Source organism: Diadema setosum, chromosome 2 (genome assembly GCF_964275005.1).
Source record: "Diadema setosum chromosome 2, eeDiaSeto1, whole genome shotgun sequence".
Classification (NCBI taxonomy): Eukaryota; Metazoa; Echinodermata; class Echinoidea; order Diadematoida; family Diadematidae; genus Diadema; species Diadema setosum.
The window spans coordinates 1,741,544-1,760,266 of NC_092686.1; the positions used below are offsets into that span (position 1 = coordinate 1,741,544).

Below are 18,723 nucleotides of genomic sequence, written 5' to 3' on the forward strand. Positions count from 1 at the left end.
TCTGAGAGCTTTTTACAGACGTATTATATCGGCGACTGCAGGATTTTTTTTTTTAAGAATATGGCATTGGTATTCCCTATAATATGACATGATCATTTTAATTAGAAAGTGAGGATTAAAGTAGTCGAATACAAAAACGACTCAGAGGAAACCTTAAAGGTTACAAGAATTGTCTTCAAGTCTTTAAGGACATCACACTTTTCAGACAAGAAATCACGATCTCAGAAAAAAAGGAAATGTGTCTACATCCACTGCTTAATACGACCTTATTTAAGAATTGACAAGTCACCAATTCAGTGACGTCAGAACGTAAGCGTGATTAACTGAACTGTGTTCGCAAAAGAAGTGACTGTATCAGTTCTACAAGATCAATAATAAAGTTAACAACAACACATGGAGTCGGAAATGATGGGCAGATATACACGGGGTTTAAATTTGAAAAACTCACAGACGTAGATATGCACGTGGAATATGATCGTCATCTGCATAGATCATTTCTTAGTCTCATATATACATGTATATCATATACTTTTTAAAGACAATCTCATCGCAAAGTTCCCGGGTTCTCTTCACTACATACATAAATTCAATTAATTTATTTATTTGTTTATTTATTTATTTATTTATTTATTTATTTATTTATTTATTTATTTATCTATTCATTTATTTATTCATACCTTTTTTATTTTTTATATTCTTTTTTTTTTACAATCTGAAGTCTGCAACGGGCACCATTTTTTCCCTGGATGATTTTTTTTTCTCCTCATTCTTCTTCTTTTTCTTTTTGCACCGTACGACTGTAAAAAGTCGTTTAAGCCACTATCTAACATTATGAAGCAGTGATGAAATAAATGTTCGAATTACCACATTTGATGTACAGTGCATAGTTCAGTTGTAGCTGCACCAAAGAACATCCTACCGTACAAAAATTTTACAATAAAGTCGCTAATATTAGGAGATATCACTAATTTTCTCAGTAAACCGTAATTGTTGACGGTTTAGGTCAAAAATAAAACTATTGTTAACATTTTGCATATCTAACAATACTTGACATTGATTATGCTGATTGCCATTTTCATGTTCGTTATTTTTACCCCTTACTCACAGTTTGGAACTATTTTGAAGCAGTAAAGCTGTTTTGGTTTTTTTTTTTCATTTGCAAATGTCATGAAAGGAGACTGGTGGAGAGACATGTATTTCTGCAGTTGTCAACTTGTTTCTTTTTGCTCTGTTATGATAACGTGGAACAAGAGAGTAATATCTTGTTATGGTATCCCAGTTGTTACCAAGGATTTCGTTCCTGTTTTTCCCAAATGTTCCATCTCCCAGATGTGAAAGTGAGTTGAGTGACGATGGCTGGCTCTGAGCTCGATGAATGTTAATTCATGTCACATTGAACCTGATGCTCACATGGGCGGCCATGTCTCGAGATCGTGTGTTTCTCTATAGCAAAACCTTCCAAAAACTCCTCTCTGTCTGAAAGTGAAACTGAGCATCGCAGGGTATGATAGATTTTGCGAAAGGAATAAATATCAAGATGTCACTGTGAGACCTTGAATTCACATGTTTCGATGCTTGTGTACGCCACCAAAACAAGTCGAAAACTAAGCGTTTGGTATCGACAGCATTTTGTAGAGTTGTACGATTCTTTGAGCAGAGTATTGACTACATTAACATGCTGAATTACCTCTATAAGTATTATCTTTTTTGTTGAAGTGGCATACACACCTGCTTTATGAAGTCTATTAAAGGTCGATGACAATAAGATGATGTTTGTGCAAATCTTTGCATGTTTGAAGAATGACCTTGATTTTGCAAATGAACCAAGGGGCGATGCTAATCAAACATGAAAACAGAACTCAGGTTGTAGTGGCAGGATAGGCAAAAGGTAAAACACACCAGAAATTCCATAAGCCTGATACCAAGAAAATGGTTCTTAAGACGAGATCTATACCAAGCCAAAATTTGAGAGACAGGGAGAGAGGGGGAAAGGGAAGGAGAGAAGGGAATAAGCTGTGTGCAGAGTGCAGGGCATGGCTCTCCCTCTCAGCTCCTTACTCTCGAGACAGCGATCACGTGTGTATTATTTACTCAACGAACAGATTTTCTGTGCGCGACGATCTGGCGAGCTCGTGTAGCGTGACAGATTCCGATCACTAGCAGACGACCGAGACATCGATACTCCGTGGTCTTAACGCCTCTCTTGTATCACATACGTGCCTCCAATTTTTGTCTGAGAGATGTGAAGAATTTGAAATACTTTACTGCTGGACTTGAGGAGAATCCAGTTGGTCTGAATTTGTTCATGGAGCTATGGTGTGTGACGTCAGACTCGTAGATGCAGCGTCTTGAGCTCTGGTATACAATGTATCGTCTTGGGATATAGAAGGCAAAGCGGGGAATCTTGGTGCACTCACTCCACCGGCGTTCAGGGGTCTTATGGAATCTTGATCGTTTCTCGTTATACTGTTTAGCGGGAGAGCCATGCGCGCCAACTCCGTCTGGTTACTCTACCTTTGTTTGCTGGCCGAATTCTCCTGCCAACCAAAACTTGTGTAAGTGTATCATCCTGCTTTGCTCATTTACATCTCAACTGTGTATGATATCAAAAGAAATCCCCTGCATGGGGCTATGACAATGATTCATTAGATGACTTGTTACATGAAAATCACGTGGTTTAGATTAAAAACCGATGAGTAGCGCGTTTAGAATTGACCTTGCCCTTAAGATAAGGGTAAATAATCAGGGATCTCCATCCCGCGGAAAGCACACTAACGACAGGATCCAGAATGGTCAGGGGATCTAAAGTGTCATCTCGGTGACTTCTCGGTTGATAGTTGCTCTTACTCACAAAAGTCATTTGTCGGCTAACTAGGTCTAAGTGGGAACGCTCATGCTTTAATATCCACATTTCTCGCTGTCCCTTCTATCGAAGAAAGACATCTTGAATGGCACGAAAATTGCTGGATTTACTTCTCCTCATGAAGTCATAATTCGTAGTCAAGGTTATGCCAATGTTTGCGTTGTTGATCTGGTCCCCAGTGGAGGAAATCCGCGGTTGATTCTTGCCCCTCCCGGGAACCCATCTTAATAGCCTCAATTGGAACGGGACTGCACCCCGGAGCTTGGCGTGGTCAGCCCCGATGCACTCATCGGACGCCAAGTCCCGCAGGCTTTTGGCGGAACTAGTCCTGATTTCCCTATTAAACTGGGCATTTCTTCGCATTACAGGAATGACTGCCAAAAGCATAGTGCGTTCACCTCAAGAACTTCGCTCACGGACACAACTTATGCGGTAACACAAACCAGGGAAGAAAACTTTCAAAACTTATTCTTTTACACCTGAAAGTTGCAATGATTTTGTATCTTACTATACCACTCCGTTTGATGTCAATACAGCTGCAGTCAATGTCTCCGACATAATGAGGAGTGATTTGATGCTAAAGAGGGGCAAACTCTCACCCCTTCTTGCCGTACGGACCATCCCCGGAGGTCGCGCCCTCGGGATGAGCAATAATCAGTTCGCAAAAAACATGGATGCATGAGAAATATTTTGTATCAATGTTGACTCATAGGTATGCCGTGAAAAAGATACTCGCTCCTATATAGCCCAGCAGGGAAAATTCTGTCAGCATTGTGAATCAGTTGTTCGTATACGCGTATTTTTTGATTGTGCACTCGTTCCTGTAAGACGTAGTTGTAGGAAAGACTTAGGAGATTGAAATGAGTAAAGATTTTTTGTTCTCACATTCATGTGCCTAAAGATGTTTGGAGGAACATTGTTCGAAATTAAAGTAGGCACATTATGTTCAGCACAAAGATGAACGGTGTCACAATGACTCGGTAAAACATGGGAGACGCCATTCATGTAAAAACATCTCCCGTGAAGGTTTACTTCCACTTATTGACACTCTCACAAATGTAAAAGGTGAAAGCGAAACGTAAGACAGATTTGTTTGCTCTAGGATTTTCGTCCAACTTTAAAAGCACAAACAGAACTTCTATTGCCAGGACAACCGAAGAAAAAGATCCGTTGCATTGCCGTTTAATTGACGAGACTCTTTGACTATGGACTGCATTCCAAAGATCTCTGATGAATCGTAACTTTACGAAAGCACGTAATTGACAGATCAAAGTTTTGCTTTTCGAAAACACAGACCAACTCACTATAGGGAAAACGCAAGAATCAGCTTGGTTAGTGACGTATCATTCATAACAAGGTGTGAAATTATCCTTGTTAATTTAGTACAAAATAAGGAATAAATTTTGCAGTGGCCAGACTTATAGCGACTTTTCAACGAAGTACAATAAAAACAGACATCTCAGTATTTTTGTATAGAGCTTATGAAGATTAGACCGACACAATCATGTACAATAGAAGTGAGGATCGGATGAATGAGATGTATAGATGATGTTTGTAAGTATTCACACACACACACACACACACACACACACACACACACACACACAAAGATATGGGGTTTTGTTTCTGTGTGTATGTATGGATGGCATTGGATGGATGCACGTAATGCTGAACAGTGTGTTGATTATGCACAAGCTGCGTATCTAGCTAGGCGGCGCCTCTTTGAGAAAAAAGAACGCCAATCGCTGTCTACATGCACCGACCAAAGTACCAGAGTGAAAGTGTTCATTATTAGTAAGTCAAGCTGTCTATCAATCTATGCACCTTATATCTATATTGTATTGTGCCAATGTGTGTAATAATGAAATATTACTTTGTACGTTTTCACATACACTACATCCAGCACAAATTTCGTGTTCCTGTATTCACATACCTCATGCTTTTGTTTATAGCATGACTTAAGACTGCTATTCTACCACACCTTTGACCTGTACTTTACTTTAGCTCATTATTATTCGTTAATGTGATTATCAATCAATTATGCAACAATATGCCAAGGTTTTTCTAGCTGATACCGAGTGATGATGACACCCCACTGATAAAATGATTGTCAAGTCAGATTCGCGATGATGTTGCGGAACAAGAGCTGATTTCGACCAGCCGATTGTTGTTGTTTTTTCCGTCATGTCGAATGTACTCTTGCTTTAGTGTATAGACATAGATTTTAGTATTTTCCACGGTCAGTAAAGAAGTAAGCGCAATCAAGTGCAAGTTAACACGGAGCTCTGTTTTCAACGATTGTTGTCACCCCCTCCTCTCTTACCACCTTATCGGCATTCAGGCAATGACAGGCAGCCGAGTTGTTTTGCGAAGATGTCCTACCATACTGTCGGTCGGCTCGCCGATTCTGTTTGTAAACCTTGAGCACATTTATCAATTTCCCCACAGGTTGTGAGTAACTCAGGTGGAATGTTCAAACTGGGCTTTGACTTCTATTTTTCGTAATGATTACTGCAGTCTGTGCCGATTCGTTTTGGACGAGGACTCTTGGCTTATCATTTCCTGGCCTCTAGTCTCATGTTACCTCACTAATCTCTCTCAAAGGTCACTGACCTGAATTTTAAAAAGTCTAAAGTTCTAATTTCTTTCCTCATGACATTTAGTCAAAATGTGACTCAATACAAAAAAATTAAGAAATAATTGTTTATAATATCAAGTCCCACGCCCCCAAAGGAGAGATTAAAGACTAAACCGGTGTCTGTGAAATGATTGTTTAATGATATGTCTTTTGAAGCTTGAAGGTGCATCATGTATCTTAGCTTTACAACCAATCACATTTTGATTATATTTTTTACATATTTGGCATAAGCATATTTTGTATTACCATATGTTTTGAACATTTACTTTTTTCTAAATGAAAGCGAATAAATCAAATTAATTGAAATGAAATGAAGGTGCTATGTTATAACCCTTTGTACGACATAAATGCAGCTATCTAACATCTGAAGGTGATTCCTTTGTTATAGGCATAAAGAAGTGCTCTATCGAAATGTAAATATGTAAAACATGGTATATGTAGAGCCATTCTAGAGCTCGTCAAACTGCAGTATGTTTGATACATCCTGCAGTTTGACCAGCTCTAGTGTGTGGCTCAAGCCTTTGAATAGCTTAACTTTGACAAGAATCCTTTCATAAGAATAACTTTTATAAGAATCATTTGAGTTGTTCACAGTATAGGCCGTACAAGCATGCTTTTTAGTTGACCTCTCAATTCTTTTTTTTTTCTCGAATCATAACTTTGTATTTCATAATGATTGTGATATGATTCTTGATTTAACTATGCTGTGTTATGTTTTGTTGGAAAAAAGAATGAAAGTAAATTGAATTGAATTGAAATGAACTTAAGGAGAACAAACATGGCGACATATCTCCTCAATTTTCAGTCCCTCTGTATACCATCTTCCACTGATGCGCCTCTTCGACTTTGTGCTGACGCAATTAGCTCTCACATATCAATAATTTACCCTCATAATCCTCTCTAACTCTTTAGTAATAAAGTCAGTTCCACGAGGAGGCAATAAAAGTTAGGAAAACGAACCGCTTCGTGAAAGTCTCTTGCGTTACTAATGTGACCGCGTCGGAGTGGTATGCGCCTCATGTATTTTGATGGAGTGTGAAACTTCAAATCATTTTAAATTACGATACCTGTACACTTGACGTCTTCCATGCACTCTGAGTACCCCAGGCGGTATGCAGGTCAGATCGAAAGTGTTGTTATGATTTTCAGCCCTTTTCAGCTAAGAATTGACCCAGTCTCTACCATTTTATTCTGATTTCACATATTCATTAAAAGTTTGTCGGTAAAAGAATAATTGTTTTAAACACATAAAGTCATGACATAGTCATTTAGGCGAAGTTGTGAATTCTTAGTTGCCATAGTTTCAAGACTGTTCCATCCCTGCAGAGTGATATACTATTAGTTTTAGTGCTTTATTTCAGGGACGAAAGGCTGACCTTCATGAATAGGCTTGTAAGACACTGATCTCTTCATCTTGCCAAAATGTATACATACGTGACATGTATGTAGTTAGCGTTTTAATCAGTACCTGCTCCATATGCCGTATAATACAGCTTTGTATCCAGACAAGAATAAAATCAATAGGTGACCAAATTGGTTGTCTGTGAGTGTGACTGTGTGAATGCAGTTACAAATGCGACAACTGCTTCCCGGTTTGGATGACAGGAGTGAATTGTTGAAGCCATGACCTTGTTCTATTTGACAATGACAAAATGAAAACGTGGCATCACATTTGCAATCAAATCTTCAATTCATTACTAGACATTCATTTTTAAGGCATGTTATTGTGGCCTACAGGTTTTGTTACTGTCTTGTCGTATCGAAAGCCTCGGTACAAAAACCATTAACTATGAATTAGAGCAAATCTGTCAACAAGGATGTACATGCATGGTCCCCTCATACATTTCAAAACTATTTGTCCTTAAGCTGAAAGATCATATTAATTCTTTTAAGATTAACTTCATAGTCTCCTCTTCATCAAGGTCTTTAGGAATGTAGAAAAAAAAAACAAAAGATGTAAAGGATCATGATTATACTGCTGCCCAAATAAATTTGGTGATGGGAAGAATTAGCTAATATGTACATATAATTGGAAATTATGAACATCCTCCCGTTAATAAGGGCAACCACCTTTCCAGCGTGTATAGGGTGCAACTTTGATTTAATGCCCATCTATCCACCAGAAAAAAAAAAAGATATCCACATCAATTCAGGAATCTGTAAACGTGATGTTAATAAAAGTCACGTGAAAAAAAATGTCTCTCTACTGGCAGAGCACAACGCTTTCAGGGTGTAGGGGAGGGCAGACAAATTCATAAAACCACTAATGATCGTTTCTTTGACGATTTTGTCAACTAATTTGGAGTTTATAACCGTGCCCCTCAAACATCATTAATAATAATTGGTTGATATTCGGAAGCCACGTCAAGGCATTGAAAAATCTAAGTTGAATCAACCGGTTCCTTCTGACAAATGGCAATTCACCATATTTGTATTGGGTGGCAAACCTGGTTCCTGTAAGCAAAAGGTTAAATGACATTCCAAAGAGGTTGCCGTCATTAATATGCTATTTGAATGAACCGTGGATTTTAAGAGACCAATTAGAAAATTTTATGATGTGAAGGTTTATAGCTTTACAACATGATGGTTCCAGACATACAATAGTAAAGTTTAAAGTTCAAAGCGAGGATTATATGCAGTATACCAACGTAATACTATGCTCCAAGTGTGTGGTTGCGTTTGAACCAAAAACAAACAAAAAACAAGGATCTGATTCATTGAATCTGACTTGAATTTTGATTTTTTTTCCCTCCCTAGAACGAATTCGGAAGGGTAACTTATCATAATAGCTATAGTGTTAACACGTATGCCCATGGGAAGTGATGCAATATCTGATTACTGTTGAAAATCTGTTACGACACAAAAAATGGGCTTGTTTGGTTGTTTATTGTTGCTGCTTTTTTGTTTTGTTGTCTTCACAGTTTTTCTTTGTGTGTACGTTTGTGTGAGCGTTCCCCCACCCCGATAATATTTGATTTCTGTAGCAGATCCCATACGGAATAATTATTTGAGCTTATATCCAAGGTATACAAGAGAACTCTCTGTGATGTGATGTGTGTGTGTGTGTGTGTGTGTGTGTGTATGTGTGCGTTTGTGACGGTCATGTAACATGTGCAGAATCATAAGCATTATTTCTATGCCGCTCTGGTACAATTTTGTTATCATTATTGTAGATGTCGTTCACTGATTGTTTCTATTTTTCTTCCTTCACTGATTGTTTCTATTTTTCTTCCTTAATCAAATGTCTATTTGGACATGTCGACCACAAACTACGCATGCAAATGCATACAGCAAGAGAAAACGGAAAGTTATATCATCTGAAACGAATCAAATCGAAGGAAACCACTTATGGATATTGTGCCTCTGTTCAAATACTGTCCACCTAGCGCGTACTTGATTGTGTTTCTGTGTATAAAAAAAAAGGTCTTTGTATCAATCAATCGAATGATTTTTTTTTTTTGCGTCGTTATTTGTCATTTGTTGATGAAATATTTCCCCACAATGAATTCATCTACTCTATAAACTATTATACGCAACTTCTACTGATTCGAGTGATTGAAATGATTTTTGTCATCTGCTCCTAACACAGGGCTCTTTCGTCGGTGGTGGCGCTCGGAGCCAACGTCATCTGCAGTCGAATCCCCGGACTAGCCCCCAGACAGCGCGCCATTTGCCAGAGCAAACCCGACGCCATCGTGGCCATCGGTGAGGGCACACAGAAGGCCGTCAGGGAGTGCCGCTACCAGTTCAGGAATGGCAGGTGGAACTGCACGCTTCCCCAACAGGACAATGTGCTCTTCGCGCAGGAGGTCCCTGCTGGTAGGTCGATGCCGCACGCGAATGAAAGACAATTAGTGCTATGTATTGCTGCATTTTAAATCCTTATTCTCTAATAATCGTGGGGCCTATCACTGATCCACATTGCTCCTCTGTATCAAGGTCGCTCGGAAGTTCGTCTTGATGACTGTGAACAAATACATTAACTAATGGTGTCATATCAAGAATGCACAAAGTGCACTCAGTGATAGAGTATGAATACTGCGAGACGCGTATAAACATAAAGGGAGGGGATTCTGCAGTATTCTTTCTTTAACAGACAGTTGTCATTATCACAACTCAGCTGCTAACAAATGTATGGAGATGTATGATTAGTATTTAATAATTACATAATGATTATCATAACATCTGCGACGTATCTGCTTGAAGAAAAATTTAAGTTTCAGACATACCGTCAGGGCACTTTTACACTAATTTGGTCCGTAACACTCATGACTCCTGACTGCAGTTCAAAATCCAATCTGCTAAGATAAAGTCATCATCGCTTTGTATACTCCCGCGACCTCGATTGTTGTTACTGTTGGAGATGCTGTTGTTTATGTAGCTTCAAGTCGAAGGGAAAGCATTGCAAATGGAATCGCCGACACAGTATTGCCCCGAGAGTTTCATACTTTTCCTCCCGTTTTGTATCATTACTGTAAACCGATTCCCGGGTAGGAAATCGCGAGGCGGCCTTCCGCAAAGCCATCACGTCGGCCGGCATCACGCACGCCATCACCGAGGCATGTATGCAGGGCAACCTCACCAACTGCAGCTGCGACCGAAGCAAAGAGACGGGCGTCACCGACGAGGGATGGCGGTGGGGCGGCTGCAGCGCCGACGTCAAGTATGGACTCCGATTCTCAAGGCTCTTCCTCGATGCTGGCGAGGTGGCGAACAATGCCAGGACGCTCATGAACCTTCACAACAATGAAGTTGGCAGAAAGGTAAAGAACAGACTGACAAAAGGAGATTCTCGATGACAATCATGTTCGTTAGACGGCTAACTGATTAAAGGTCTTTGTATCAATTAATCGAATTATTATTATTATTATTTTTTTTGGTTGAAGATTTGTGTAGTAAGCATAAAACTTCTACTCCTTCTCTGATCATACCAACAGCACAAAGTAGATCTTTAAAACGAAGGCTCCTCAACCGTGCCAACGCAAACGGGATAGAATGATATACGTATAATATATTTCGTACATTCATGACATTGCCTTCAGAACCCCGATGGTTCTCTGTAAAGCGCATGGAGATATCTCATAATTTCAAAGGAAACCAGTTAAAGGAGGATTCTTTTTTTGTGTGTGCTGAACTGAGATAATATGACAATCGTGATTCTGTGACACAAAAATTTGAACTAGCTCTTATCAATTTAACGCAAGTCCCAAGTCTATTCCTGAGTATCATGTGTTAAAGAAATAAAAACGAGTCACCCCTTTTCCCGTAAACTCCCTTATCCGGTGAGTTGGGCGGTGAGTTGGCTCAGTCGGTAGCGCTTCTGCCTCACGATCACGCGACCCGGGTTCGAAGCCGAGTCTGGACTGAGCAATGTTGTGTGTAAGCATACCGTCCCCTCTAGCAAGAGGCAAAACACTCTGTCCCTCGGATAGGACATAAAATGGAGGTCCCCTGTGTGAGAGAGTAACAGCTCATGCACGTTTAAGATCCAGCTTCATTCATTCATCGCAAAGAGCAGGGTATTTAACCCGGTGAAGTGGTCCCGCAACTCACATCCAACTGGACCCCATGGAAGACCAGCTTCGCATAGCTGAATATGGGCTATCCAGCCATCTTCTCAGATGGAAATGAACAAACAAACAAACACATCCCTGTGGTTGTGGCCGATGATCTTCGTGGTTTCATTACCTCAAGGCACGAAAAGATCTCGTCGTTGAGTTGCAGTAAATCAGGTTTTTGATAAAACTTTTGAATTGTGAAAAGTAATTTCTCTCTCGTGTTAGAAATCAGACATTCTAATAAGAGTGAGAAAAGGTATATTATACTTCAAGGGGAAAAAAAAATCTAACACCACCAACAAAAAATCTCTGAGTTGTCACTGTCCTTGTATTATATAACGCAAAAAACAAAACAAAACAAAACAAACCAAAACACCAAAATTACACCACATGATAATTGGGGAAAATAACAATGTTATGAGCAAATGCTATATTAATATCGTTATGAGCAAGTTTTAAGTTGTTTTCTGTTCTACATGACCACAACAAACGCAATACTCACATTAAAAATACAACCTATATACATCACTTTAAGGTTAGGTAATACCCTTAGAGCTTTGTAAAGTTTTGGTCGAAATGCTTGCGTGCCTTATACACCAGACAATGTAAGGCACTGCAAATACCAAGCAGACAGTTAAAGATTGCTGTTACAAACAGACCAGTTGTCGTCAGCACGCACATTTTAACAAAGCTCCCCTCTATAATGACATATAGCATTGTGTATCAATTAGTTTTCATCAACTGAATTCAATGGACTGAGTAATAACAACACGCCGTTCTTCGCAGACCGACAAACCGTGATTATGGCGACTTGTCTAAGGTTTCCTCGACCATCGACGACGCTTATTCATCCGCAAAGCAATTACATCCGCTTTTGTTTGAAGAGAAAGAGGGAAGAGACTTGGCAAGATGGAGAAAGGTTGGGGAAAGATTCCCAAGAGGAGTAGCAGTCATTGTATTCTGCTATCCAATTACAGACATATTACTGGCACTGGGGTTCATAAACACACACACACACACGCACACAAGAGAATGAGAGAGGGGAGAAAAAAAAAGGATAGTGCTTAAAGCAAGGCAGCCAATTGGGCGAAATGTTCTAGGTGATATATTGGTTTGCCAAGTGATAACATTACCGTTATTATTATTATTATTATTTTTTGCTATCGCGCCAAATAGCGACTTATTTCTATCAAGTTACATATAAATTCAACATTTTGATGTTCACCTAATTGCCGTACTTATGTACATGTATATTGTTACATAATATATGCAACCTTTTTTTTTTCAGTAGCATGCTTTGACATAGTAACACCATCATCAATCAAGATGTCTAAGATGGTTTTAAGAAACTAATATGACATAACGGTATTTAAAGTTTACAAGAATGTGGCAGTAAATAAGAAGTGTTTCGTATAATGAGTATGGTCTTAGACAAGAAAACAAAAAACTTCTTAAATCACAAACACCAAACATTCGTAACGTAGTTCACCATGTAAGAGGAATGAGATATGCAAAGCACTCTTTACTTTGAGACACTGATTTGTCCCGTGGTGATTGACCCGCGCTTTACTTCACGTTGCGTATATGAATTTGATTAAACTTTTGTTTGATTGTTTGACGACGTATAGCATACGCGTCTCCGTAGGACTATTCGAGATACCTTCCTACTTTGGTGGCCAGTCTTTCGTTATGTCTGTCATTGTTATGTAAAGTAGCTCGATTGAATCATTTTTTTTTTTTTTTGGTGATAAACAATTTTCTGCAACTTCAGAGACATTCATGATTTTGTTCTTTTATGATATATTTGTCAACTCTTCTTTCGCAGGTCGTAGAGGACCACGTCGATATGGAGTGTAAATGTCATGGTGTGTCCGGCTCGTGCACAACTAAAACTTGCTGGACAACGCTGCCCAGCTTCCGGTCAGTAGGCAACATACTTATGGAGAAGTATGAGAGAACTCTACAGGTGGAGCCCGTAAAGGCCAAGCGAACGCGGAGCCCCACTTTTCTGAAAGTCAAAGACGCACACAATTACAGGAAGCCTCGATTGTCGCACTTGGTCTTCCTGCACCGCTCGCCAAACTACTGCGAGTTGGACGAGAGGAACGGATCGCTTGGGACCGTGGGGCGAAGGTGCAACCGGACGTCGACATCGACGGACAGCTGCGACCTCATGTGCTGCGGCAGGGGCTACAACACGCACCAGTACACGCGAATATGGCAGTGCAACTGCAAATTTTACTGGTGTTGTTACGTCAGATGCAATCAGTGCAGTGAACAGACTGAAGAATACACGTGCAAATGACGGTAAAAGATTGACGATATAATGACAATGATGGCGATGACGATGATGGCGATGACGATTACGAGAAAGATGACGTACAAAAAAGCCACGGATTTGTCATCCGTAAAAGTTTACCAACCATAACCTTTGGCTTTCTTTTGTCATAAGACTACGCTCGTAACTTCGCATAAAGGGATAATAGGTTCCCATTTGTAGAGTTTTTGCAAATCTCGCAACATCTAGAGTTAAGCAATATTAGGAACATATTGTAGGTACCCCTTGAATCACTAACAGGATAGAAATCCTCCATTCGGCAACTCAGCAGCTATCCTCTGGTCTAGGATTGCCGATGTCTTCTGTTTTTCTATATTTCAAGTACGACATCTCAGTCAGTGTCTGATATTCTCTCACGTCCTTTGTTTGTATTATCCCCAACACGCCTTGCCCGGCATCAAATCCGAGAAATAATCAAAAGCCATTGCGTAATATGTTCCTTCACTAATCGTGCAGGATTAGAGGCTAAAAAATCAGATAGAGATGACCAAATCAGTGTGCCCTTTTTCAATTTGCTTCCATCCTGTGTGTACATGTGTGTGTCTTATTCCATTGGACTTCCCGCAGTAAATAATAGTAAATAATGGATTCAATAGCTCACTTCATCGTTTGTGAAAGCATAATGTAACATGGTAAGCTTTTGCAAATTGTGGTAAGATTTGCTAAGAACATCTGTACCATAGACAGGTGTGCAGTTAAGTGTCCGTGGAATTATGAAGTTGACATGTATCATATTGCTGTTATTGGAGATCACTGAATTTGGCACGATCCTACCATTGCACTATTGAACTACATTATGACTGACTAAACCAGCACAGATGGACGCTAAGTCGACAAACTTTACAAGATAGCTCATGAAACAAGTGTTGGTCCAAAGCGGAGTGAACAAAATGTATCACAAAATCTGGTTTGATGTGGGTTTGCACGACTTAGCTTAGTGCCATGCCTCCAAAGTCTGCATTTTTAATCAATCTTTTGAAAACTAAAGATTAGGAAAAGTAAATTGGACTAAACTTCATGTTCACGTTCCTAACTTTGCTTCTAACCCTTGCAAAAAAAAAAAAAAAAATCTGGATAATGCTTATTTGCAAGCGTAAGCTATCACAGTGGTCAACACCATAATATTCTGAAATGTATCAGATCCGTTTGTGTCCGACAAGTCAAAATGTGTGTGCTAGTTTTCCCTGTGTTCTCAATATGTTTCTGTATATTATAGATCCTTGCACATCTAATATTTTAGAAACGCTCAATGAACTAGGTCGAATGGTACTCATCCATTGGTGTCGGAGGAAGGGTTGTGAAAATGATACCCTGCACTGCAGAAATTCCAACCAGGCTTTGGGAATGAGGCTTTGCTGCAAAACGTGGATAGCAGCCTTGATTTGCTTCTCAAAGCGGCCCGAACCCTGTATCAATATTCCTTCCAAAACATGACTGGCTCTTTTGTGTCAATTACAGTTATTTCTATCCGCAGTGTACACACTCCCCTTTATTGACATAACTTATTCCGAACCCCTATAGCCCAGCCAGAAATCTCAACTCCATTCAGGGAGTGATCACTGCCTCGCTAATGTGACCATAAGGACATCTTCTGTGTCACGTAGGCTTAAGATTTGGGTTCAAAAAGGTTGATTTAGGTCTTATCTCGACAGCTATGTGCAAATAGCTCCTAGTTTGGGAATTCGTCATAGGACCTGACGCTGGTTAGAAAGAATAAGGAAAAAGAAAAAGAAAAAAGGAGTAAATTTCGAATAAAAGTGGGTCTTAACCTTCTTCAAGCTAGCAGGCAATGCCGCGGTTGGAATTGCACACGGTCACATAAAATACATGATTATCAAGTATACTCAGATCCCCACAACACAAGACACCACGCAACTCAACACACACAAGCAGTACATTATTTACCACTATCCTAATTCTCTGAATGACAGGAATAAAAAAGGTACTGAAAAGAAAGTTGTAAAGTTATGCGATGCGATTATTCAATATATGCCAAAACCCATAAGTGTCACTCAACTCTTGAATTGGTGGCGGTGATCTGGTCGACCTGTCAAAAGCCGACAGTACTCCGTAAAGAAGTGGTTGATTGTCGTGTGTCACTAGTTATCGTGGTTTTACTTTGTTCGAAAGGATAAAATCAAATAGCGCTTAGGTCTTCCACTGCGGTGCTGCTCGAGAAAGTGCACTCTAAGATTGGGTTCTAATCCAAGCAAGATATTTTTGTTTTGTCTTCTACAGTCATAAGGAGTGGATGTCTGTCTGTAGCAATGAAATTTCTTTTCAAATGCCACTGAGGAATTATTGTGGTAATCGCGCTCAATTTTGAATGAAAGGATTATCATCCAAATGTACATGCACTGTATGAATTACCACAACAACAGCAACAACAACAACAAAGGGATCTTAAAAAACCCACAAATTTTGTACCATCGACAACAGCAGCGTTACGGGTAGACAAATTACCTGCGATAACTTTAAGAAAAGCTCAATTTTGCCGTATATTCATATCGGTTGACAACTATAAGATTATTTGCAATTTCCATGCATTTTAATATGTCCAGTTATGGGAGATCAGTTTCCTCACGGAGATGGGTTTCACCTCCCTGGTTTCTTAGAATGATGCACCCTTGATGTATCTGTTGCTAATCGATCTGAAACAGTGAAACACTTGAATGGAAATATTTAAATGGATATACATATCTTTCATTCAGTGATATCGATATCAATCCATACCAAGAACCTAAATTGCAAAATTCTTATAATATTGCAATTCTCTGTACTATGTATGGATACGTACAATCTCATTTGGGTATACAGTCCGTCTGTTACTCCATATGTGTTGTCATGGTAACTTCAATCGCTGAGTTGTAAGTTTCTTCCTGAAATGGGTCCAGTTCTCTGTTGCAGTAAACATTGTGACTCACTCGAAGTAATAAATGAATTAGAGGCGCACCGAATAATTTTGTTTTATGATTTGTGATCAGCAGCAGTTTTTTTTTATGCAACATGAGGCATTAAACTTGGATATTTTTATTGTTCGTAGAAAGCGTGATCACACTTTATCACGTTCTGCAACTCTGTACAGTCATTTCCCCCTGGGCCTGGTAAGAAGTAACAAAGAGTAATGCTTCAAAGGCAAAGACTTGTGCCCATTTTGTGTCAAAACGTCAACAATAATAATGCAAAGATGAGATACTCTGGAAATTTTTGGCGCTCTTGCATAACATTTGAACCCGATGACACATACTGTGTAGCTCTCTCTCAAGCGAAACCCGCTTGAGAACATCATTTCATACCTTCGTTGAGAATTCGTATCACTACACGAGGGACCATGGAAGTGTTCAAGCATGTCAGACAGACGCCGTGTTTATGCTTCCTGAATAGGATATGAACTTCTCACGCATCATGCCAGGGTTGTGAAAGTGCCATACGAGTCTATGTTCTGTCGTTTACTATTTTGCTTTGACTACTACAGCTGTACCAAATAAAAAACAAATCGAGATCAGTAAGAAAAGAAAAACAGTTGGTGGAAAGTTTGATGCAAATGCACAAGTTGGAATGCAGACACGTTTTGTCGTAAAAGACGAAGTTATTACACGTAGTCGCAGAATAGTAGTTACAGTAGAAGGTGATATAATAGCGTCATCTTTGATATCTTTGGCTGTTTTATTCTTATCTTTGTCAGCGGCAGAGCAACGCGTCTTCTCGACTGAACATTGTGCCTTAGGCGAATGCAGACTATGTCTCGACAAGTTATAGAATATTGGTACAATGAGGTGATGTAATCATAATTTTCTGGAGAGCGAATCCGTGCGAGCTCTCCTCCACCGCGTGTTTTCACGAGTTCAATGATGAACGATAATTACGATCAGCGTAAAGACAATCTAATTTTACATGATGTTAGATGCAAAATATGATTTAAAAAAGACTAAAAAGGATGTATAGGTTTTTGGTGGATCTGATAACATTTTTCCAGAATTTGTCTACGCAAAAGCACTGCAGATTTGATGCACGGGAAGATGCGCTTTCAGTACAAATAGTCTTCCAGTCGAACAGTAGCTAAGGCAGAACCTCTGTGTTGTTTTGTTTTTAGTTTCTCCCATTTACGTGGATTCAAAATGACACCTATTATATAAACTGATAGGTTTAAAGCATTGCACTGCTATTGTTTTTGTACATTTTTATTTTATGCTTGGCCTAAGTCTCACTACCAGGTTTGATTATTACAAGTGTGAGGCCAGAAGACATGTACTCCAATCGTACAAAATGTAACTTCGATTCATTTCTCAATGTATTGACGAAATGTGCCTTCAAAAATTTTAAGTTATGCCACTGATATTTTTCGTGTTAAGATGTTTCTTTTCTATAATGTAATATAAAATCCTTTTATATTGTATAATAAAATTGATTGCCTATATCATACGCAATAACAAAGACTATGGTGTGTTTTAAGTCATCCTATCGGCCTTCTTTTCATATATATATATATATATATATATATATATATATATATATATTATGTATACTCAGTATGATTGGAGATCGGTATAATTAGATATATAGAATAAGAAAAGCCGGTATCTGAACCGAAAGCAAAATAAATGGTAATATTTGCAGTGGTTTAAAAGAGAGACAAATTACGGGAAGATAGATAGGTAGATAGATAGATTAATAGATTATCCTGATAGATAGAAAGATATGAAGATAAATTGATAGATAGAAGTAGAGAAAAAAGTAAGAAAGAGAAATTGATACAATTCAGTCAAAGGTTCGCGGGTTACTGCATGTTATGTGTGAGATGACAGACAACAATACTTTATAAACCGTCTTGTGAGTTCGGGGCAACTATAAAGAGCAACTTTTTTGCAAAACCGGGACAGAAAGTGCATTAAATAATTTATTATTATAATTATCATTAATGGTATCTTTATTCAACAACTCATTGATCGCAGCCAGAGGCTGAATTACAAATGATTTTACAAAAGTGAAAAATATACATACACAGTATTACATAAATATACAAATGTAAAATTACAAAATCAAATCAACACGCACGCTCATACAAAATAAGAACAATTAAAAAAAAGAAAACCCTCAGGCACTGCATACATAAGAAAATAATGAAAGTTTGAATTGACGTGGACCTCTGACCCTAAAATTTTCTAAACATTCACTGCCAATCAGTACATGAATATTCACTAAGTTCCATAAAGGTTACATTGTACCTTGAACCATTTCCGAGATAGGAGGAAAAAATAAAATTGGAATTTTCACTTGATGTTTGACCTTTAACCCTAAATTTCCAAAACAATCTCTGCCAATCAAT

The 18,723-nt window shown here is 38.9% G+C and overlaps 1 protein-coding gene across 1 annotated transcript; it reads left to right on the forward strand.

Annotated features, from left to right (window-relative positions):
* The first annotated feature begins 2,484 nt into the window (after positions 1–2,484).
* Positions 2,485–13,572, forward strand: LOC140238778 (protein Wnt-7b-like). The gene is made up of 4 exons (XM_072318677.1): positions 2,485–2,555; positions 9,091–9,320; positions 9,996–10,264; positions 12,885–13,572. Exons 1-4 carry the CDS (start codon positions 2,485–2,487, stop codon positions 13,362–13,364), a joined length of 1,050 nt encoding a protein of 349 aa, XP_072174778.1. The 3' UTR covers positions 13,365–13,572.
* Positions 13,573–18,723: the final 5,151 nt, after the last annotated feature.